Source organism: Cydia strobilella, chromosome 22, assembly GCF_947568885.1.
Source record: "Cydia strobilella chromosome 22, ilCydStro3.1, whole genome shotgun sequence".
Classification (NCBI taxonomy): Eukaryota; Metazoa; Arthropoda; class Insecta; order Lepidoptera; family Tortricidae; genus Cydia; species Cydia strobilella.
The window spans coordinates 11,316,628-11,340,751 of record NC_086062.1 but is presented as its reverse complement, the minus strand read 5'-3'; the positions used below and the strand labels follow the sequence as shown (position 1 = coordinate 11,340,751).

At 35.3% G+C, this 24,124-nt stretch overlaps 1 protein-coding gene and 1 long non-coding RNA gene across 6 annotated transcripts in view; one reads left to right on the top strand and one right to left on the bottom strand.

The window, feature by feature from the left end:
* Positions 1-396: 396 nt before the first annotated feature.
* The window catches only part of LOC134751513 (trehalase-like), a 38,568-nt gene continuing 14,840 nt past the window's right edge, over positions 397-24,124 (bottom strand). For 3 of the 5 annotated variants that reach the window (XM_063686945.1, XM_063686944.1, XM_063686946.1), the window contains one exon: positions 397-5,340. In XM_063686945.1, the coding sequence (XP_063543015.1) occupies positions 5,214-5,340 (127 nt within the window). In that variant the 3' untranslated portion in view covers positions 397-5,213. Of the gene's footprint in view, positions 5,341-22,676; positions 23,081-24,124 lie in introns of those variants that run through there. The other 2 variants (XM_063686947.1, XM_063686948.1) reach the window with 2 other exon arrangements.
* Positions 9,262-12,306, top strand: LOC134751530 (uncharacterized). The gene is made up of 2 exons (XR_010128672.1): positions 9,262-9,409; positions 10,168-12,306. It is a non-coding gene; the product is annotated as an uncharacterized LOC134751530 (long non-coding RNA).

Here is a 24,124-nt window from a genome sequence, read left to right as displayed (position 1 = left end):
GCCGGCCGGCCCTCGCCCCGGCCGCGCGCTGCGCAGGCGGTCGGGCGCGCCCGTGCCCACCAGATACCGATTAAAAATATGTGACATTTTCAATCAAAAGGGTACTTATGACAATAAGGCCCTATTTCCATACAGCTTCAATTTGAAATCAACCTTATTGACAAGCGACAATGTGGTACCTTTTGGTTGACAATGTCACATATAGGGTGCGTTGGGATAAGATTGAACGGATTTTTCATGCGGGGTAAGATGAAAACTCGCCCGTAATGCTTCGGCATATTACTTTACTTTTATTAGGTAGGTGAGATTGAAGTATTTCGTAAAAAAATAACACCACGAATAGGTAGGTAACTATTGACGAAAATAAGAGGCGAGTCGAGAAATAAAACCACATCATTAAATTAATTAAAAATTTCTTATTTATTTGTCAAAATTCATGCTAATACCTAACATACAGAGCGTTCGCATATCTTGGCTGCGCTCTATAGTAAAACATAGAAACCCACAAATATGAATTATATGAAAAACAACAACTGAGAATAAAATCATCTAAAACGATCTAGGAACAAAATGGCTATAATAAACCATATCATACATATAATTAAACTAAAATATCACATGTGGGATGATAGGGTTACAGAGACGTCTTAATAAAATAATTAAATTGATTATTTAAATATAAGGACTAAAGTCCAGTCAAAACTGTACGTAAAAATATACTTGCGTCACTGAGTTACCACTTGGGATGTCACACGGTATATTCTTAACAAAATAAAATGTCTATTTTGTATCTAAAATAAATAATTTTACCTGTTAGGCAGTTCATTAAGGTACCTAGTCATAGTCAATGTTTATTACGGCAAATTACGTGAAAATTGAATATTTTAAACTGGAGGCCAATTTCAATGTGCAGCTACGTAGTCAGCTGCAGATTAATGACCCTCCCAGACACTTATCTGCAGGGGGTTTAACTATCTCTGCAGCTGACTGCACATTTCGATATCTAAATGATGGATTTTTTTTTTATCATTCGCCCGCGCGTCTCGCTCGCGTCAATACATGTACGAAAAAGTACGTACGAAATGTTCCTGCGAATGATACGTAATGACATGATTTTGATATCAAAATGTACTTATAGTTCAAATTGGCGTAATAATTATTAATTGGGAGTTGAAAAATGTAGGCAATTTTTCTGTTTAATAATCAATCGCGTCACTTGATCCTTTATAAATAAACAGTGTTATTCGTTAAAATAATCTACCTAGGAATAAGGTTACATGTCATGAATATACTTTTCTCAAATACACATAACAGATCGAAAAAACAACATTTTAAACTTACACTACTTCGGTGCCAGCACCGCAGTTCAAATAATTTAAGCTCATTTTTCACATGGTTTTATGTATATAACCCAATAATTTTAGGTTATAGGTCCATAATGCCATCCAAATATAAGATAACCTAGACAGTTAGGGCCACTACACACTAGCTTCTTTTGAGCGCCGGCGTGTAGTCAGCGCTATGCAAAATGGCGTCGCTGCGCAGTTGCGTCGAGCAGCAGCTATAGAGTTGACTATACGCAGACGCTTGGAAGACGCTAGTGTGGGGTGGCGTGGCCCTTAGGAATTAATTTATTATTTGTGTTCACCAAACTACTTTGAAACATCTATAAGCGCCTAGAAGATGAAACATATGACGTTTTGAAATCACATATTCTATAAATGCAAAATAACATTCAACACTATTTACAGCGAACTGAAAACAAAATTGTCTACTTAAAGCTATAATAACAACTAGTATACCTAATAATACTCGAAATGAATACCTAAATACATAAAAGTAAATTTAATACCTATCTGTTTCACGTATGGACTTTGTTCTAGATTATGTCACAAATAATTAAACACAGTATTGTATAAGATACTTGCACCTAACCTACTTTCAATGTCATACATGTATAAGTGTAAATGGGTTTAAATATTGCGTCCATGTTCGCTAGTACCATAAACAAAACTGTAAATTCCAATTAAACATAATAAAAATAACGATGGGCCATCTTAGGTGCAAGTACCTTAAGTGTGTATTAAAAGTTAGTGAAATAAAAACGGTTACAGTTACACTACACATAGTCGTGGAATTGCTGGTTCATTAAGGTCAGGTTGAGATATAAACAATTTATTTTGGAGCAATATTACAGAAGATTAAGAGACATTCCCATACGGATGTTCTTCTTGCCCCTGTGTTCATCTTATCCTACGAGATGAGACCTTATGTGACAAAATTGGTCTAAATTTGGCTTGTTCTTTGAGATATTTTGAATAAAGTGTCAAATGAAGTCAAATATTTACTGATAAACTACAATTTATAAAACAAATAGAAGAACCATAAATATTTAGATCTAGTACAAATTCTGTCCATGATAAAATGAATTAAATCTCAAATAAATTAGTAAGACATGGTTTAAAGAGTTTCACTTTCATAATGAGCATTTAAATCAGTATTTTAATGATTAAGCAATTTAATCAAATCATACAACTACATAAATAGCTCCGAGAAATTCCCCACACTAGCGTCTTTTGAGCGTCGGCGTGTAGTCAGCGCTATGAAAAATGGCGTCGCTGCGCAGTTACGCCAACGTTGCGTCGAGCAGCAGCCATAGAGTTAACTAGACGCAGACGCTCGGAAGACGCTAGTGTGGGGTTACCCTAAAATAAAATGTAGGCATATTCTTGTTAAAATCGCCGAAAAAATAAAACACAAACACTACTTGAATAAAAACGTGATTTCAAAACTTCATTCACATAAAGTATACAAAATATTGCTTTAAACAAGTTTGAGCTTCGATTAATATAATTATAAAGACCAGAGAATTAAATAATTAAACATAATAAAACTGAGACGGTTAAATTGTACATGTTAAAGGATATTAGCACTTAAATCTATATATACAAGGTTTAAATCATTCACAGCACTTGAAGAACTGATATTTTACAGACTCCATTATCTAAATATCCAACGTTTGTTTCTAGTTTCATCTATAATTAATTTGTTAACAATTTCGACTTTTGTACAGTCAAGTGTAAAATTATGGGAGTACTTACCTACTCAAAAATATGTCCCATAGTTCTTAATTCGCTGACATAAGAGCTATGGGACATATTTTTGATTATGATAAGATGGATGAGTGCACCCATATTTTTAGACTGTTAGTAAAATTAAATTTTCGAGATTGGTCACTTTGCTCACTGAGTTTACACTGATCGAAATGTTATTCGAATTGATTCAGTTCAATCAATAACTCTTTAGTGACAGTAAAGATGTATTGATTGCAGAAGAAGTGTAAAGTGGTACCTCTTCTAATATTAACTTATCGAAGATATGACACAAAGTCATCGGTCTTTTTGGTTGATCTATTTTTTTTTTTTTTTTTTTTTTTTTTTATGAAATAGGAGGCAAACGAGCAGACGGATCACCTGATGGAAAGCGATTACCGCCGCCCATGGACACCCGCAACACCAGAGGGGTTGTAAGTGCGTTGCCGGCCTTTAAGATGGGAATACGCTCTTTTCTTGAAGGTTTGAAGGTCATATCGGTCCGGAAATACCGCAGGCGACAGTTCATTCCACAGTTTAGCTGTGCGAGGCAGGAAGTTTCTAGAGAAACGCACAGTTGAGGACTGCCAACCATCTAAGTGGTGAGGATGGTAATGTTTTCGCGTAGGGCGATGGCGAAAAGAAGCTGCAGGGATTAATCCGAACAATTCCTCGGAGCACTCCCCGTTATACACGCGATAGAAAATGCAGAGCGAGGCCACATCTCTACGCAGCGCCAAGGAGTCAAGCCGTTCCGAAGTACGCTGGCAGTCGACAATTCGAGTCGCTCTTCGCTGGATGCGGTCCAGAGGGAGAAGCTGGTATTGGGGTGCCCCTGCCCATAGATGAGAACAGTATTCCATGTGTGGGCGAACCTGCGCTTTATACAGCTGTAGGCGGTGGGCCGGCGTGAAATACTGTCTCGATCTGTTGAGCACACCGAGCTTTTTTGAGGCTAATTTGGCCTTACCCTCTAAATGGCCGCGGAACTGGACTTCACTCGAAATGTCGACGCCGAGGATTCCGATACTGGCTGCGGCAGTCAGGGGAGTGCTCTCAAAACGAGGTGATACGACAAATTACGACTATTATAATTATTTTACTATTATGCCATCATTGTATTTAGAAAATATTGTCCTTTCCTGAAGTTTATGAAGCAAAAACCATTTCCAAAAGCCAATAATGTATGCACAGTACCCAGTAATAGCACATCGGTCTTTGGAAAGAGATGTCATACACTGAAATAGATGTCATACACTGTCATACACTGTCATACACTAAAGAAAGAGTGACTAACACCACCGGTGGCCGAGGCCGGAATCGAACTGGCGTCTTCAGCTTATGCGGCCGAACACATGTTCGGAAATCATCGTAAACAGTAAATTGTCTTTTTCCAAAAACCGATGTGCAATATAATTTTATACCCGGGTGCTGTATTAACTATTGGGGGACTTACACCAAGAGATCTACCGAGATGACTCACGCTAGAACGGTCCGGGTCCGGGCCGAAGCGTCTGACACTTCAGTTTTCAAAGCATCACGTGATCACCGATCACCCGTCACAGAAAACGATATTATATAACTATAGGTTATACTCATACATAAGGAGCACAAAAAATACTTCCATAATTTATTCCATTACGAATGAATCTGTTTTTCATGATTAATTTTCGCATACCATTCTTTGTTAAACTCGAACGTAAGCTTGTCTCTTTCTCTTTCGGTGTGCGGGAGCTCGTTAGCACGTGTACATTTCTCGCTTGTATTTCGCTACTAAAGAGCAACTGTACATTTTGTACATTAAATTTCGGCCTATAACCTATCTGTGGGCCTGGCTAAGACGACAATCGTATGCAGAAAACGCTAAGATAAATGTAAATAATGTATGGAAATAGTGTTTCGTTTCGTTTTCTGCGTACGACTGTCCTCGGACCCCATGGAGTTATAGAGCCGCCCCACACTAGCGTCTTAGCGTCGGCGTGTAGTCAGCGCTATATAAAATGGCGTCGCTGCGCAGTTGCGCCAACGTTGCGTCGAGCAGCAGCCATAGAATTGACTAGACGCTGACGCTAGTGTGGGGTGGTCCATAATATCATTGCCGATAGATACTATATACAAGATTCACCGTAGTCTAGTCTTGGTGCCGTTCATACTGCGCAGCTCCGTGTAGGGCCGAGACAGGAATTTCACGTTTTCTCCGATAGTCGACAGCGGTTGGTACTCTCGACGCTTTCGGTACATCATTATTCTGCGAAAGAGAATGTTTCTTTAAGATTATTACTGAAAATACAAACTGTAGATACAAGTAGGTACTGTTTTGTATAAAAAAAGACTAATAGACAGAGATATCTCAGCACAAACTTTTGAGTGACCATTGAACTATTATTACTAAATATAGAACCGGCACAGAAAACCACTATTTTGCGCCGTGAGTTGTTGACGGCCGACAACAAACTATGGAAGTGGAGCGTGAGTCTCGTGACCTAAACGCGTAAGCGCCATGAATTTCACGGCGCTTATGACGTTTTTGCCGCGTGGTACAGGTTGTGATTGCGACATCTTCATTGTTTGGTATGGCTTCTCTATAGTAATAATAACTCAACGGGAGTGACAGAGAGAAACATCAAATTCCTATGAAAATATAATGTTGTATATAGCGGCACTTAAGTGGAGTGGAATTCTACACTTAGTTAGTGCAAAACCCATGTAAAGTTAGCGTAGACCGACTGCTATTGCAAAATTCTATTATTTGTTTACGCTTTTAAATTCCGAATTCAAAATGGACTTCCAATTACCAATTACTATTATGCGTAATGCGTACAAACTTTGCACTTTTGTGACTAATAGAAAAATAGTTATTTACGATACAAGTGCGGAAAAGAGGAAATTCGAAACAAGTGGCGATAAATTAAAACACGACCGCAGGGAGTGTTTTAAATCGACACCAGCTGCGAATTACCTATTCCCACGTGTATCGTACAACGTTTTACAGTACATATGGCCCTTTAAACTTTCGACATATGTACGAAAAGTGCTCTTTACGCACTAGTGCGAGAGAGTAGCACCATATGTACTGTAATAGTTATTTACTCGCGTCGACTCCCTGCGGTCGTGTTTTAATTTATCGCCACTCATTTCGAATTTCCTCTTCGCACGTGTATCGTACAACGTTTTACAGTACATATGGCCCTTTAAACTTTCGACATATAGACGAAAAGTGCTATTATACGAACTAGTGCGAGAAAGTAGCACCATATGTACTGTAAATGTTATTTTAAATATTTCCAGTTGTTTTTTAACAGATACTAATAAAACAAAGAAAAACTGTATACACCGCTTTATAATTCAAAAATATCCTCAACCATAACAATTAAACAGATGGAAAATTGCTAGGTACTTTACAGTAGTAACGTTCGTGACATTATTTATAATGTATTCCGCTTTTCAAAATGGCGTATCATCATAGGGCATACACGACCGTTAGGTGTTAAAGAACCTAGGCATATAATCAAGGCTAGTCTAAACGTAATTATGCACGTTTTATCACCTATACAAATGCAGGTGCTATCTGAATGTGATTGTCGTTTTGTTGATGTACTGTTAATTTTCAACGAACTAGAATAACTATAAGAGACTGGACTGGCTGTTAACTGGAAGAGATCCCTGAAAGGGATAAGTTCGCCTTTGTACAAATGATGCGTTTTTCTCTTGTTTTATGTTTCTTTTTGTACAATAAAGAGTTTTACTACTACTACTACTACTAAAGGTTAACTGGAAGAGATCCCTGAAAGGGATAAGTTCGCCTTTGTACATATGATGCGTTTTTCTCTTGTTTTATGTTTCTTTTTGTACAATAAAGAGTTTTACTACTACTACTAAAGGTTAACTGGAAGAGATCCCTTAAGGGATAAGTCCGCCTTTGTACAAATGATGCGTTTTTCTCTTGTTTTATGTTTCTTTTTGTACAATAAAGAGTTTTACTAGTACTATAGTACTACTACTATTATAAGTCTGACTAGAGTCCTAGGTGCGAGTCGGACTCGCCCACCGAGGATTCCGTACTTTTTAGTACTTGCAAAGGGAAAAGTAATAATATGTTACACACATACACGTTACATAGCATGCTGGTGACATGCAATAGGGTATTTGACTACTAGTCAAATCAGTTTCTTTTTTCGAACTGTCAAAACGATTTTGTGCTACTATGGAATTTATATGAAACTAGCATGTGACGTCACAATCAAATTACCTACTCTTTATAGTTTTATGCGGGTTTGTGTCTAAAAATAACTGCTGTCTACGTTTCTCTATTAATCTTCTGGTGCTTTATTTCTTGCATGGAGTAAAATAAAATGATAGAGTAGTCAGACCAAGCTTATTAAAACGGAGAACTATAAGGGAGAACATCCTGACATACGAAAGCATTTTTGCCCAAGCTGAAACGGAGACCTTCACTAACGCTCGGTCAATATAATATAAACTAGTTATATGTAGTATAAATACAATATAGAGATGAAGCCAGAAAAACACGACTTTTTATTTGTCAATGTCAAGAAGAGTTGAACGCATATTATCTTATAATTAATAAATATAAATAAATGGGGCCACGTAGGTATTAACCAAAGAGGATATAATAAGATAGAGCGGTACTGTCATAGTAAATTTTGTAATCACTGCCATCTATCGACATACTTTAAAACTAAAAATGAAGATTTATAAAAATACGTTAAAATTTATTTAAATATGGATACATTATTTTTTATTTGCATTAATTATTTTTATATGATATTGCCCCATATTCTTTCACTGATATACGTTAAAATTATAAATAACATACGAAACCGTCAACGCCCTCTATACGAGAGTAGGCCAAAACCAGTGGAGCAATCTGATCGAGAATCAAATTTTCGTGATTTTCGAGGCACGATTTTTCCTTAGACTGCATCTATTTATTACGGAGTTATATCTATCTTTGTATTAACTTAACAACAACAAGAAAGACACTAAATATGATCGTGACGTAAAATGCAGCGTTTCATTAAAAAAAATAAACAGAATTAATATTCTACTTATAATTAGATGTAGTAACACATTTATATATTTAATTTTAATTTGAATCTTATAGTGAAAATCATAAAGTTCATAATGAGTATTGTCATGGTTCGCGTTGCGCGCGTTTATAACATGTTATGTACCGAGTACCTACGTCCTGTACTGTAGAGGTGAAATAATTGAATCGCGAAAGACATAGCTTAAGTCAGCGAAGGGGCATCAATCATATGCTAGTAAGAGATAATTTATAATTGACCGAGCGTTAGCGAAGGTCTTCGTATCAGCGTGGGCAAAAATGGTTTCGTATGCAGATGTTCTCCTACAGGTCGCAATACTCAACCGATTCTCGGAAAATTTTGTGAGGTTCGATGATTAAATATATTGATTTTTTTTCAAAATGGTAGAGCCATACATTTATTCTATTTTGACTTATGCTCGCAAGGTCTACAGCTCACAGAGCCACTAGTATATTGATTCATTAACTTCGATTAATTAACGTAAAGACTTGCAAATATCATTGCTTCTTACAGTTTTTTTTTAATCGAAGTTGAGAACAAAACATTTAAGTATTGTTTACAGTTACATATATCTAAAGTATATTTTTTCGTCTTTTTTTCTCCAGATATATTGTTACATAACTAATCACTATACAGTGTGTAAATCCAATACTGATGAATTTATCTGCGTTTAATTAAGAAGTTTTTTATAGCAACTGCCAACAAGCGTTGACAGTTACTTTAAAAAGCTCGTATCTCTTAACGTGTGTTGGACTGTTGGTTACATCGCGGGCCGAATTATTTTGTATGGATAAAAAATTTCATTGTATTTCTAAGCAAAATTTATCTCAATATTCTTTTTAGATCCTATGCTAACCACCGTTTAAATATTCGCCCGTATTGAATTAACACACTGTATAATAATACTAAAGTTGCAAGCGGCTGTAGTAGACCAGTACTCGATTAATTGAAAAAAAAAAAAAAAAAAATTTGCTAAAACGGACTAAAGAATTATAAAAAATATAATAATTAGACGTATTTCAAAAGAAATCCTGATAATAACAACAAAGATTGCAAAGTTCGCGGTATAGTGGACCCGCTGTTATTGATGTAGCTGTGTCACGGTGCGCAGACGCAGCCTATCTCGCGAACGTTCACTAGTGGTGTTGCGGCGGCTTACATGCACACACGTGCTTTAAAAAAAGTAAAAAAAAGTTTAAAAAATACTACGTCCAGTACGTTTGAAAAAAAGTGGGCTTTGGAAATCGCGTAAGTAATATATAATTACTTTCTGGTAATACATATAGTATGTAAATAAATTGTTTAATGTGGGATTCATATATTTTTAAAAGACTAAATACATAATGCAAAATACAAAAAGTATATTTCGATATTGCTAGAAGTGACTTTTAAGTTTAAATTACTATCTAGTTATATTCGTAATTAGCACATTCCTTTAAATGGGATATATTATTTTAACAAGACATATTTAATCCATTTTTTTGCGGAAATACAGTTCTGTATTTCCAAAAAAAAAAAAATTAGATTATACATTTCATAACAAACTTTACTTCCTGTTACCCTAAGGTTGTCTGGAAGAGATCGCTTACATTAGCGATAAGACCGCCGGTTGCTACCTTTATTTACATTGTAATTCTGTTTTTAATTTGTATTCCTTGTGGTGCAATAAACTATGTTTTCTGAACAAAGATCAGGCCGATGTCGGTGTTTTAAAAAAGTAGGAGATTATTAATTTCTATGCTCTTCCTTTTCATGTAGATTATTGTAGATTATTTTGCCTGATTTCTTAAAGATCTTTGAATTGATGTCGATTTTTTTGTTAGAAATGGTACTTCAAAGTTCTTTTTTAATTCGTTCAAAATCTGATAGGATAGTGAAAAGATTATAGATTACATTTTATTTTATACTGTACTTGTACTTGATAGGTACTGTACTTGATAGGTACTGTACTTGATAGGTACTGTACTTGATAGGTACCTTACCATAATTATAATCTTTTGTTCCAGATCTATAATAATACGTCAACGGAAAACTATATGTACGTAGTTACAATTTTTTATGGCTAATAACCGATTGGTGACATGTAAATTCACCATAGAAAAAACAAAAGATAATTTTCACTTTAATTTATTAAGCCTACTTCTGTAATTTTTTTTATTAAACTTATCAACTGCTTGGTGTTTCATTTCGACAAACCCAATATAACTTAAAATATGTATAAGTATGTACCACTTATTTTTATAACAAACACCAGGTGTACAATTTAAATGTTTTTCTTTGAAAGCTATTTGTAACCACTTGCTTTTATTTATAAAAAACTGCTCGAATATGAGTACAATAGAAACGTGATTCAAAACAACAAAACAGTATAAAAAAATATCTTACAAATACTTTTCTATAAATATAAATAACATTTGTAGCACGAAAAAATAAAATAGGAAATTTTCAATGAGTGGCGATAAATTAAAACACGACCGAAGGGATTGTTTTAAATCGACACGAGTTGCGAATTACCTATTCGCACATGTATCGTACAACGTTTTACAGTACATATGGCTCTTTATATTTTCGACATAGTTACGTAATGTGATAATTATCGCACTAGTGCGGTAAAGTAGCACCATATGTACTGTAAAAATACATATTCCATTTTCTGAATGAAAGTTTTGTTTCCTGTAAAGTTTTCCTGAAACTTCCGAGTACTTCTCCAACTAGTTGGAAACTTTCCATAACTTGCGTTTTATCACCAAGTAAACCCCACATAATAAGTCCAAACAAACGAACGCGTTAAACATAAGTACATGTGAGAATATCATTGAATAGTCGGTACACATCAGATAGCGAGCAAACAATACTTTTGTTATGCTCTTACAAGGTTATCGTTGTTATTTTTCCATTTTAATAGTGGTGTACAAATAAAAACTGTACCTGCCTGTGCCTGACAGTAATTAAAACATTCTTTTTCTTTTTTTATATTTTTAATATACATATTTTATACGCAGTATGCCAGACAGTCAAAACATAAGTAACTTTGATAAATGACACTATTTATTGCTAGTATGAATAACAATACGTAAGTATCCGATCCGTCATTTATTTTGTTAATAACATACATGATAAGTTAAAGACATTGTTTTTGTCAAAAAGTTAAGTAACAATTGTAAAAACTTTTGACAACTACTTAGTTGTGTAACAAAAAGTACCGTGTAAATGTGTGTCACAAAAACTTCCTAAAAAACGACCGCCATAAAGATATAGCAAAAACTATTACAAAAGAAACACAATTAGTTTTTGGCATGCAATTAGAGTACCGTGGGTAAAAGTAGGTCGCATTTACATTACAATTATTAAACAGTGGACGAGTGCAAAAACATCTACAAAAAGTTTTTAAGTGGTTAAGCTAATATAGAACTTAATTTGTCTATGCCTGTTATACATATTTGAAAACCTCTTATCTTATTTTTTTATATATTACGCTAAATAAATTACACTTCACTACTCGGTGATGTTAAACCCAATGGGTAATGTCTAAAATTGGTGAATTCTTACGTCGGTGACTTCATTAGTTATTTGATTAATAATTAGTTAATAACGTGAGCCTTAGTAATGTCTCGAAAATACATAGCTGTAATAAAACATGTTATTATTAAGAGGAAAGGGGATGGCCGCTTCTATACATACGTAGTCTCCATTTTCCTCTCTGGATATTGACAATGAATGAAATGAATACATAATTTGATGTATATTAATCATAGGTGTTTTTAAATGCTCCTAACTTTTACAATAATTAAAAATTCGAAAAAATTAAACATATTAGCTGTGGCTGATATACAACAAATATTTTCAATAATGTTAAATATCCAGAGAGGAAAATGAGGACTACGTTTGTGTGAAAAGGCGATTTCGTGCGGGTCCTCCACTTTCATCTTAAGAAATGTGTATTAGTTTAATGAAATAAAAGGTAAGCTGCATTTACTTAGAGCTTATATCAGGTGAACTTTTCACCAAACAACTTTTCATGCAACAACATATACAAATGTCTGTTTGACCCAATGGTTGACTGGTAGAGAATGCCTTTTGGCATTAAGTCCGTCATTTGTACATTTTTCTTTATTTGTGCAATAAAGTTTAAATAAATAAATAAACTTTTCAGCGTGGGCTGTGGAGTAAAAAAAATCACCTGATATTAGCTCGACTAACTATGTATTTATTAGGTAAGGATAATGATCTTTAACAGGGATAAGTTATAAGGACCACCCCAACTAGCGTCTTTTGAGAGTCGGCGTCTAGTAACGTCAGCGTTATGGAAAATGGCGTCGCTGCGCAGCGCAGTTGCGCCAACGCTGCGTCGAGCAGCAGCCATAGAGTTGACTAGACGAAGACGCTCGAGAGACGCTTATGTGGGGTGGGAGTAAAACCGCTGTCGCTCTCATCTGTGTATAGGGTACTGCTAGTTAAATCAGTTTTTTTTTTCGAACTGTCAAAACGATTTTGCTACTATGGAATTTATATGAAACACTAGCATGTGACGTCACAATCAAATTACCTACTCTTTATAGTTTTATACTGGTTTTAAAATAGAAATTGTGTCTAAAAATAATTGCTGTCTACGTTTCTCTATTAATCTTTTGGTGCCTTATTTCATGCATAGTGTAATAGTTATTTACGATACAAGTGCGGAAAAGAGGAAATTCAAAACGAGTGGCGATAAATTAAAACACGACCGCATGGAGTGTTTTAAATCGACACGAGTTGCGAATCACATATTCGCACGTGTATCGTACAACGTTTTACAGTACATATGGCCCTTATAATTTTCGACATAGTCACATAATGTGCCAATTATCGCACTAGTGCGGTAAAGTAGCATCACATGTACTGTAAAATAATTTATTTGAAATACAGTCAAATACCCTATTACATCGAACTTAAACCCTATTACATATTTTAGTACCATCATCATTTATCACAATCAACAATACAGGGATGTGCGTAATGTGAAGGCCACCGAGCGTGATAATTGTTATATTCACATAATTCGCGACGCAAAACTCGCTACTTTTCTCACGTTATTCGTCACGACATTTAAGGTACTCGCTAATAAATGATATGTCGTTCACGGCCAAAACAAAATAATTGGTAGGCCTTCATAAAGGCGCGTTTTTGGCATAATATCGTCATTATCGGTTGCCCAATTGGCGTGGCTCAACTGCTTAAATGTTGACCTATAACTTTTTAGATTTGTATTCTTTTGGACCCGTTTTATCATTTCGCGATAAAACTGTAAAATTGTATCTATGTAAATTGTAATTGCCTATTTTGTAAAATCAATCAATCAATCAAATGTTTAATAAAAAAATGCTATACGACTAAATAAATTATCGGTTGCCAACAAAATTACATTTTTTGGTAAATAATGATACAGGTACTGTTACAATTTACAATGATGAGTAGTAGTTTAATGGACCCGGCTTGGAATTTAGTCTATGTCATTACCATTAGTGATTTAATGATGGTTTACTGCACTTCTATCTACTTTAAAGGCATTTATATGCTACAATACCATATCAATATGTGTAAATACATTGCCACAGTGTAAAAAGTAAGTAAGTATTGTTTTATAGACTGTGATCTTTGGATTATTAGAACATGTAAACTTATTAACATTCATAATTCCAGGTTCGAGTAAATTAAATTTCAATAAGTTTAGAAGTGTAGAGGTAGGTACAGTATTAAATTCAATTTGTAACATTTTTACAAGTCAGCGCAATTGATAATAATTTAATTTAAGCTGCATTTCGTGACTCGTTGACAGTAATCTTAATTACATGTACCTTAGTTAGGAAATAAGAAGATAATCAGTAAAGAAAAAAATGCAATTAAAAATATATTTCGTAGCAATTTGGAGCGAGGCCGAGTGAACGCTTAAAGGTAAGTTATATACATAAGCAGCTTTTAAACTTAATAATATTGAAACTTGCAGTTCTATATTTAAAGTAAAATTAAAGACAAAACTACATTCTCTCAACACCAAAATTGAATTAAAATATATATCAATTGGATTTGTAATGAATTAATGAACTTTTCCAATTACGATAATCAATCCATTTTTTATTCAATTTAATGGTGCGAGAAAAGAAGCCTTAGAAACAAACTATGAAAACAATATCATAGAGACTTTTATTTAAATATACACTTGCTAAGAAAATATACATATATTTTTACTATATAGGTACGTAAGGATCTTATTCAAACTCTGATTATTTATTTAAAAACACAATAAAGTTTACATGTCAATATCTTATTATCTTATATATCGCCGCTATACTTACTAAACCCGTATCTGCAACTCATTTGATGACAAAAACACCCGGATTCCGAATGAAAGAAAAGACACATTTCCATCAAATGATTGTTGCAGATATGAGGTTGAGTAAGTATAGCGATGATATTAAGCTGAAAGCCAAACATATTTTAATCTGTCAAGAAAAAGTCAGCTAAAACAGTCAACGTACCGAAAAAATGTTTAATGGTTAGGTACTTATGATAGTGTCGCAAACAAGGATTAACTGCCAAGGTGCGATGACGATCTTTTCAAGGAATTATCTAATAGGTAAGTATCAGATATATGACTAAATTTTTCGGGTGCTCTCTGACTGTCTCGGACAACTGGTCTGTGCAGTAAATTATAAGAGGATTAGCTATAAACTGAAAAAATATATGGCTCCGTCATTTTTAAAACCTGAATCGACTAAAAATATATATTTAATCATGGAATCAACTCACAACATTTCATAAGAATCGGTTGAGAATTGCGACCTGTAGTGGAGTACATCCAGATTTAACGAACGAAGCTTCGCTAACGCTCGGTCAATTAAGTAGGACAACAATTGAAACTGCAATTTTGTACAGCTAGGATCAATAGTAGCTGATGAAACAACGCGCCAAAAATATCTGACGACCTCGAATTATTATACAGACAGTTCGCGTTCAAAGATATCTACGATATATAGAGTCGTATCTCTTTTTGTTAAGCTATCAGATAACGTATCTACACTTTTGACGCATAGTTGTTTCATACGCTACTATTGATGCTGAGTGTACAGTCCATGTTCCGTACAGTCGCCATCAGATATATCGGAGCGGCCGAGGTGATCAAAAAATCTGAACACGCACTTTAACGCGTTGAGAATAGAGGAGTTCGGATATTTGTGAGCTCCTTGGACGCTCCGATATATCTGATGGCGACTTGTACATCAGGAACATCATCATTCGCTTGCCCTTGTACCATTCACTTGGGGTCGGCGCAGCATGTCTTTTTCTTCCATACATCTCTGTCACCCGTACATCAGGAACATAAAAGAAAACCGGCAGGATAGGGAATGCAATAACCGGCCAAAAGTCATAGCCGGTTTCGTTTACGGTTATGCCCTAAAATATAACCAGTAATCGGTTATAATCGGTTACGGTTATTTTAGACAAAAAATGGTACATTTATTCAAGTAATAAAAAAAATAGGAAAATAAAGGAACAGTATTAGGGAATGTGAGTATAAGTCTTAGTTTTTAATGAAACGCAAAATACAGTAAACGTTAAAATATGACCTTGGACGTGTCAATAAGTATTCAATCAATAAATAAGGGAAGTAAATTTGGTATATTTTCTTTATTAAAGTACACGAATGACAAAAATTATAGTCACAGGCGTCACAGCCAAAAAAGGCAGGATTTTGTAGTCATTAAAAGACGAATTCATAGAATTTAAGTCATAAATAAATAACGGAAAATAACCGTCACCGGTTATTCGAGTTTTGGTTATTAAATTTTGTCAAAGTAATCGGTTTTATTAACCGATTATTTCGATTACGGTTATAACCGATTTGCATTCCCTGTGCAAGACACATTTGTCTAACGATTGAGCAATCCCTGAGATGTGCTATAAATAGCACCAGAATGAATGTTAGATGCCCTACAGGAAGCACTAGCGGCTGCGGAAGGAGAGACGCGTCTTGAATGGCAAGTAACAGCTGTAGTGCATAATCCTTTACCATCGTATTTTCACGGAAATGTAGGAACATGTCATGCTATTTCAGTCTGTCTCAGTACAAAAAGTACTGAGGTTGACTGAAGTAGCATGACAAATACGAACGTACATGTAAAATAGGGTTTATTTTGCCAGAATAAATTATTTATTTATTTTTTATTTTTTTCCGACAAAATACGACGGTAAAGGATTATGCATACATCTTAACAATGTGTCAAAGAAAACTTTCAAAAAGACCAGGCGCAATGTTGGCCTATACAAAATTGTGGTAGGAAAGAATACAACCAATGCTAAAAGAGCGGGAAGAAAACTAGATAATATCTACAAACATACCCAGATATCAACTCACATACCAAATTAATTTTTATCAAGCAGAAACGGCTGAAAACGATACTACAAATTTTAATATTAAAGGAAAATTTAAAACTCTCCGCTTCTGACAAGACTCGAACTAAGTATGTTGTTGTCTCGCCGGAACGGTGAATTGTTCAATTTTTCGTTTAATATAAAAATAACACTTACCTTAGACTACTAGAATAGAAGCCCTTTTTGGTTTTGTTTTAGTCGGACAGTTACATTATACATTTACCATTATTTTTAAAGACATTTTCGACTAAATTCAGCTACAGAAAACCACCAAAGTGTCGTCATCATGAAGCGAGGTAGACTAGCAAGAATTTGCATGCAATTTACGTTACATTGCCGACTACTGAGGTAATCTGCATTCAAAAGTTTGATCAGATACCGGAATGTCTCTTTAAAACAAGAGTGAATAGGCTGTTACTGAACCGGTGAGCTCCATCTTAGGCCCTGTCTTCACTTTCCAGCAGGTGTGACTAGGGCCAATCGCCGATCAGTTTATAATAATAAAAAAAGTAATGAAAATTGCATGCAAGTTCTTGCTAGTCTAAAACTCGCTTTAAAGAACTACGCAGAAGTGCTCAGAATAATGACTCATTATTCTGAGCAGAAGTGCGAATACGTGCAAAATGGCGGATGCTAAACATACGTGCAAAATGGCGGATGCTCGTATCTCGCTTTCGTTAGTAAAAATCCAGATTAAACCAGAGAAACCGGAAATTACGTTAAAAATAAAGTTAGGACATCGTGACAATGATAAGACAAACGAAGCTGTCTGTCCATAAAACAATTTATAGTCATTAGGGTATCTAGTATATATAGAACTTTAAATTCAAGACTAATGTAGGTTTTTGGAGGTCAGAGTTGTCCTGGTTTGGTCGTGAGACCAGGTGAGGGTCACAATTAGTGACACGACACTAAAATGAGCCAGTGGAAGTGAGTATTTGACGCAATAAAGGATTAAAAATATAATCTTTAGATTGCCTATTCGAGTTCGTTTAGGTTTTGTAGAAAAAAAAACTGTACAATAAAAAGGGTACCACTTGTAGTTTTGACTTTTACTGTATGTAGATTGTAGTCTAAATACTTATAGGGATGAGAAAAAAATATACCTACTTAGTGTCAATGTGACAGTTGGGTCGGCTGTACCCCATAGAGAAAAAAAAAATGTAACTAAATGTATGCCCCCTCCCCATTCCTTTTGCCATCGGCCATATCAAATCAGCTGGAGACGCTCTTGGTCAAAACTACTGAGATGTTTAAATAAATGAGGTGTCAATCTATTCATTTTATATCAGCGTGAGCTGGTCAAGCTATATTTAGGCCAGACTTCCAAAAATAATTGGACCCGGGTATGTCCTTAAACTACGTCCAAAAGCGAGGTATGGGCACTGTGAATCTCGCTTTGTGTGGTAGGGCACAGGACAGCGGATGTCATTCCAGATCTAGAGCAGAGCCCAACTGGGGAGGTACCTCCACCTTACAGAAAACCGCAGCCAAATAACACTAGACCCTACTAATAGTGTTGTGTTCCTGCCGGTGAGTAAGGTTGCCAGAGCTCGAGGGAGAGGAGTGTTAGGGTCGGCAACGCGCATGTAACTCCTCTGGAGTTGCAGGCGTACATAGGCTACGGAGACTGCTTAACATCAGGCGGGCCGTATGCTTGTTTGCCACCGACGTAGTATAAAAAAAAATAAGGCACAAAATCCGTTTGTACTATAACACTATTCATATATCTACACGTGGAATTGTACTAGTAATGCTATTTTCTTTAACTAAAACGAAGCACTCCAGCTATACATAGCCGTACTACATTATACGTTATTAAAGTCGGTTACATTCTCAATGTCAAGTTGAACATCCGCCTTTTAAACCCGGTAGCATCTCACGACGTCTGTAAGGCTCATTCAGATAGTCATTCCTTGTTATCAAACGTTTATGAACAGACCGAGGTCCGTTCATAACCGTTCCATGTGGATTCTAGAGGGCTTAATATATTGGCAGGTAGAGAGTTCCTATAATTCGATAAATTAAATTATCGATACTTTTCCTAATCGCCCTCAGCATCGTTTATAACTGTACATTTGTAAGTATTACTTTGGCGTCGGTGATAAAACTAAGAAGGTTTACACTAAGCGTATTTTATATGATCGCTAGGTTAGATAAAAATATGAAGTTTCAAAAATCTTGTTATGAATATGATTTGACAGCTGTCAGCATTGACATTTCTGGTTGAAGAAAAGTCACTGTTGACAGCTGAAGCTATCTATATGATCCATAACCGTTTGATTACAAGAAATTACTATTTGAATTGGTCTCTGTATTTTACAATTACATAGGTACCTATATAATGTACAATATGATGTGTTCGTGTTTTTCATGTAGGAAGTGGGTCAATAAATGAAATATATTAACTTTATAAGTACTTTTTGATGCACATAAATATATAAGCGACCATTTTACGGATCTATGTGTGTAAGTGTATATTTATTACTATTCATCGTAACGAAATGTTTGTTAAAAAAAGCGCATATAATAATTATGATTTTAAAGAAAATATCACGACTTAGGTTTAGACCTGGATTAGACCTAGATTTGTTTAAACATAAAAATAGATAGAAAGTGGAAATAAACACGGAATGCATTGATTACAACATTACTTATTTTATATTATTTGAAACACAAGTAAAAGATATTTTAAACATAATTAAGTAATGCTCAAAGGTTTATTAGGTACTAAAAGTGCAAATTATAGTAACATATTATATATTTCTTAACTTATTATATAGATTTGAAACGTCTAGGCACTAATAAAAAATATTATGTAACTAAATCGAATCTAATTATTTTAGACAATACGTCCAACAATACTTTTTTAAAACTTTATACAAGAGAACAATATAGGTATAATTCTCAGCGCCCTCAATCTTACTTAATAATAAAGATAAATGTCCATAAATTAAAAAGTTAGAGGAAATACAAACCTATATGGTACATAAAACAATATAATAATCAATGTAATACTGATAATTACATTATATCACAATATTTGATAATAAATACTCAGTTTATCCTAACTAAATTTAGTTATTAAATAAAATCACTGTATATATAAATTTTATCTGCCATTGTCTCTCTTATAGGTATTGAACTATTTTAAATAATTGATGTCTACCTACAGAACCCTTCATTCGATAACGTGACGAGCGTTTGCGTTATGTCTATTTTTATATGGGATTTTGAACAGCGCGCCAAGCGGGACGTTTTGGAAACTCAAAATCCCATACAAAATGACACTTAACGCAAAAGCGTACGTCACGTAGAGGTGAAAACTGCTATTGACTCATGTAATAACATTACATTTATAGTTCAACGATATTTTTTAAATAAATCACACACTAAACTAAATAGATAACTTACTTTAAACCTCGTAACACCCACTATATAAGGTTTTTCAATTTTTAATTTGAACCTTATTCTATAAGTAAATTGGAACGAATTTCGTTTGTTTTACAACGCAGTGAAACAAAAGAAATGCTACTCTATTTGTTTCATCAAAAGGTTCAAATTAGATTGCAATGAATATGTTCATTTTAATGTACATTTAGACTCACGAGGTTAAGTATATAATTTATAGCCTTCATAAGGCTTAGTTTCAATAATAGAAAATGATACAAGAAGAATAGTTTTCTTCTTATTTCTTTGTCTATGATTTCAGTATTCTAGTTACAATGGAATAAGTTGTAGTACATTAATGAAAACAACCATTATTAAATCAATATGTGACGTTTTCAACTAAAAGGTACCACATTATCGCTTGTTGATAAGGTTGATTTCTAATTGAAGCTATATGGAAATAGCTCCTTACTGACAAGCGACAATAAGTACCCTTTTGGTTGAAAATGGCACATATAAAGCACAGTGTTATAGGGCCACGGGTCTGCGTCTAGTCAACTCTATGACTGCTGCTCGACGCAAAGTTGGCGCAACTGCGCAGCGACGCCATTTTCCATAGCGCTGACTACATGCCGACGCACAAGACGCTAGTGTGGGGTGGCCATATTGGGTATGTATCTACTTATTTAAATATAAATAACTTATTTAACATGGACGAGTAATATATCTAAAAACCCTGAATGAAGCACCAAGCAGTTTCTGAACGGGATATAATAAAATGACCATTTTAATGTTTTTATAATGAAATCCGGGTATTCCTTCAAATAATTTTTTTTCTGTAAATTACCATTGTATGGTAGGTAAATAAAAAAAGTGTGTAAATAAATGGCACTCATATACCGGGTGGGCTTTGTAACAGGAGCAAAAAAATTAGACTGTAGGCTGTACTCCTCAAATTGATCAATACATTTTCAGAGACATTTAAAAATAACTTGTGTTCTGATTAATAGCACACTATAAAGTTTATTCTAAGACTCAATGTATTGCGAATGGGGTTGGCAAAGTTGTCAAAGGTTTTCGGAGATGGCACCATCATAGCTTGCCCCTTTTTCTATGAGATTTGGCTTAAAGGGCTGGCATCCAGGGAATTAAAAAAAAAATTGACACAATTCTAGGGATTGACAGGGCAAGCTATGCTGGCGCTATCTGCTAAATATTTCGACCTGTCAACCCCATTATGTTATGTTTAAAGGGAAGTCAATATTTGATAATAAATACTCAGTTTATCCTAACTAAATTTAGTTATTAAATAAAATCACTGTATATATAAATTTTATCTGCCATTGTCTCTCTTATAGGTATTGAACTATTTTAAATAATTGATATAATATATATGAATTAAAAAATAACTTGTGTTCTGATTAATAGCACACTATAAAGTTTATTCTAAGACTCAATGTATTGCGAATGGGGTTGGCAAAGTTGTCAAAGGTTTTCGGAGATGGCACCATCATAGCTTGCCCCTTTTTCTATGAGATTTGGCTTAAAGGGCTGGCATCCAGGGAATTAAAAAAAAATTTGACACAATTCTAGGGATTGACAGGGCAAGCTATGCTGGCGCTATCTGCTAAATATTTCGACCTGTCAACCCCATTATGTTATGTTTAAAGGGAAGTCAATTTTACAAAGATGGTGGCGTATATAATATTTAATTTGTATGAAAAACAGGAAATCTCAAGACTCCATCATTTTTTAAAGTTATTGAAGAAAAGTGTCACCGTTTGAGGAGTACAATTTATATTTTAATTATTTGCTCGTGTTACAGACCCCACCCGGTGTAAGTTGTACTATTGTTGCCCACTGCATTACAGAAATATTTTGCGATTTTTAATACATTCTGTTTCAAGTAGATACCTCATTTTCTGACCCAAAATGTGCTGACGACAGGGCGCAAAATATAATGAGAAAATCAAAAAATCATAAAAATCTTTCGATGAAAGTGAGATAAGCTTCATATTTCAGCAATGCTAGTTATACCTCCTGACGACTGGGTGTCAAAATTTGCCAGTTAAATTTAACTCTGTCAAGTTGACAAAGAGTCAAAAGTTAATTGGGGCCTATGTACTACGTGTAGCACGCGGGTCGTCAGGAGGTTAATGGTAGTAGTGGTAGTACCTATAGCTAGGACTGCTAGGAGACGGCGACAAAATGTACGGTGTCTAGTAATAGCCTCTTATTTTTGTAAGGTGTGTATCATCACTTTCGAATCTCGGACAGTTCCCAAAATCACTGGAATTCCATCACATCAGAGACCATTTTTGAAATTACTCGAACCTTACCGTAAAACCGTTCAACTTTGCCTTACAAGGTAAATTTCACCACCCATTTCTTTTATATAGGAAGCAAACGAGCAGACCATCTTCCATGGACACCTGCAACACCCCTCTGGGTTGCAAGTGCGTTGCCGGCATTTACTTTACTTTACTTTACTTTATTAGGTACACTAAACAGATAGACATTTAAGATAGGAGTACGTTTTTTTAGGGTTCCCTACCCAAAGGGTAAAAACGGGACCCTATTACTAAGACTCCACTGTCCGTCTGTCTGTCAACAGGCTGCATCTCATGAACCGTGATAGCTAGACAGTTGAAATTATCACAGATGATGTATTTCTGTTGCCTATTACAACAAATACTAAAAACAGAATAAAATAAATACATATTTAAGTGGGGCTCTCATACAACAAACGTGTTTTTTTTGCCTTTTTTTCCGTAATAGTACGGAACCCTTCGTGCGCGAGTCCGACTCTCACTTGTTTTGAAAGTTGGAAGGTCGTATTTACTTACATTTATCAAGAATAAAATGGGACTTGTTAAACTATTAGTTAATAATAATCCACCCGAATTACCTTGCATTTTTTTAATAGTTTTTATTTGTCTATGATTTCATGATGGGTAAATTTACCCTAAAGGGTAAAAATTTAGGGTTTCACGGTAAGTTGTTTAACTTAAGTAAGTCTACAGCTAAGTTTTGTACCGTTGTTGTGGTTAAATAGAAATAATAGAAAGATCTTACTTTGAAAGGGTCTCGTGCTCCTCAAAGAAGTTAAATAATTGATATCTGAAACAAAAAAAATATATTACCATCTGCATAATTTTAGTTAACGTAGTGCACAAAACGAAACTAATTGCGTCTTAAAACGTAATATCTATTTACTATTACAGACTGGAAAAAGTAGAATAGAATAGAATAGAACATTTTTATTCAACATCACATGAAATGGCAGAGTTAACAGATAGCGTAGTACATTTCTTACATTTTTTTAAAGTATGTTTTAGTTTTAAATTTAACCTTGTAATGTATTATTTTTAACTGGTAAAGTCATTGTACATTTAGCAATCATTATCATTACAATTACAATTTCACGTGATTATCACATATTCGTTCAAAACTTCAAACTAAGAAAATTCAAGTATTTACGATTTACGACAGAAACAATTAGGTATTTATATTAATTGTATTGTAATTGTAGTAGGTAATGAAATATTTGGTACTAACCTCGCCCAGCAACAAGCGGCTACGCCGCCAGCGCCGACTTTCTCCACCGGGACCACCGGTGCCAAATACGTCCAAAATGTAATCTAATGATACGGTCAGTACTAATCTCACCCTAACGTCCCCGCCACTAGCGACGCCGCCACAACCAGCAGCGAAGTGGCCACGCCGGCGCGACTGCCGGCGACTGGGCGCCTAACTTGTCCAAGTAATGAAACGCTCGATACTAACCTCACCCTAACGTCCCCGCAGCTAGCGACGCCGCGACGACCAGCAGCGCCGTGGCCACGCCGGCGCGACTGCCGGCGACTGGGCGCCTAACTTGTCCAAGTAATGAAACGCTCGATACTAACCTCACCCTAACGTCCCCGCAGCTAGCGACGCCGCGACGACCAGCAGCGCCGTGGCCACGCCGGCGCGACTGCCGGCGACTGGGCGCCTAACTTGTCCAAGTAATGAAACGCTCGATACTAACCTCACCCTAACGTCCCCGCAGCTAGCGACGCCGCGACGACCAGCAGCGCCGTGGCCACGCCGGCGCGACTGCCGGCGACTGGGCGCCTAACTTGTCCAAGTAATGAAACGCTCGATACTAACCTCACCCTAACG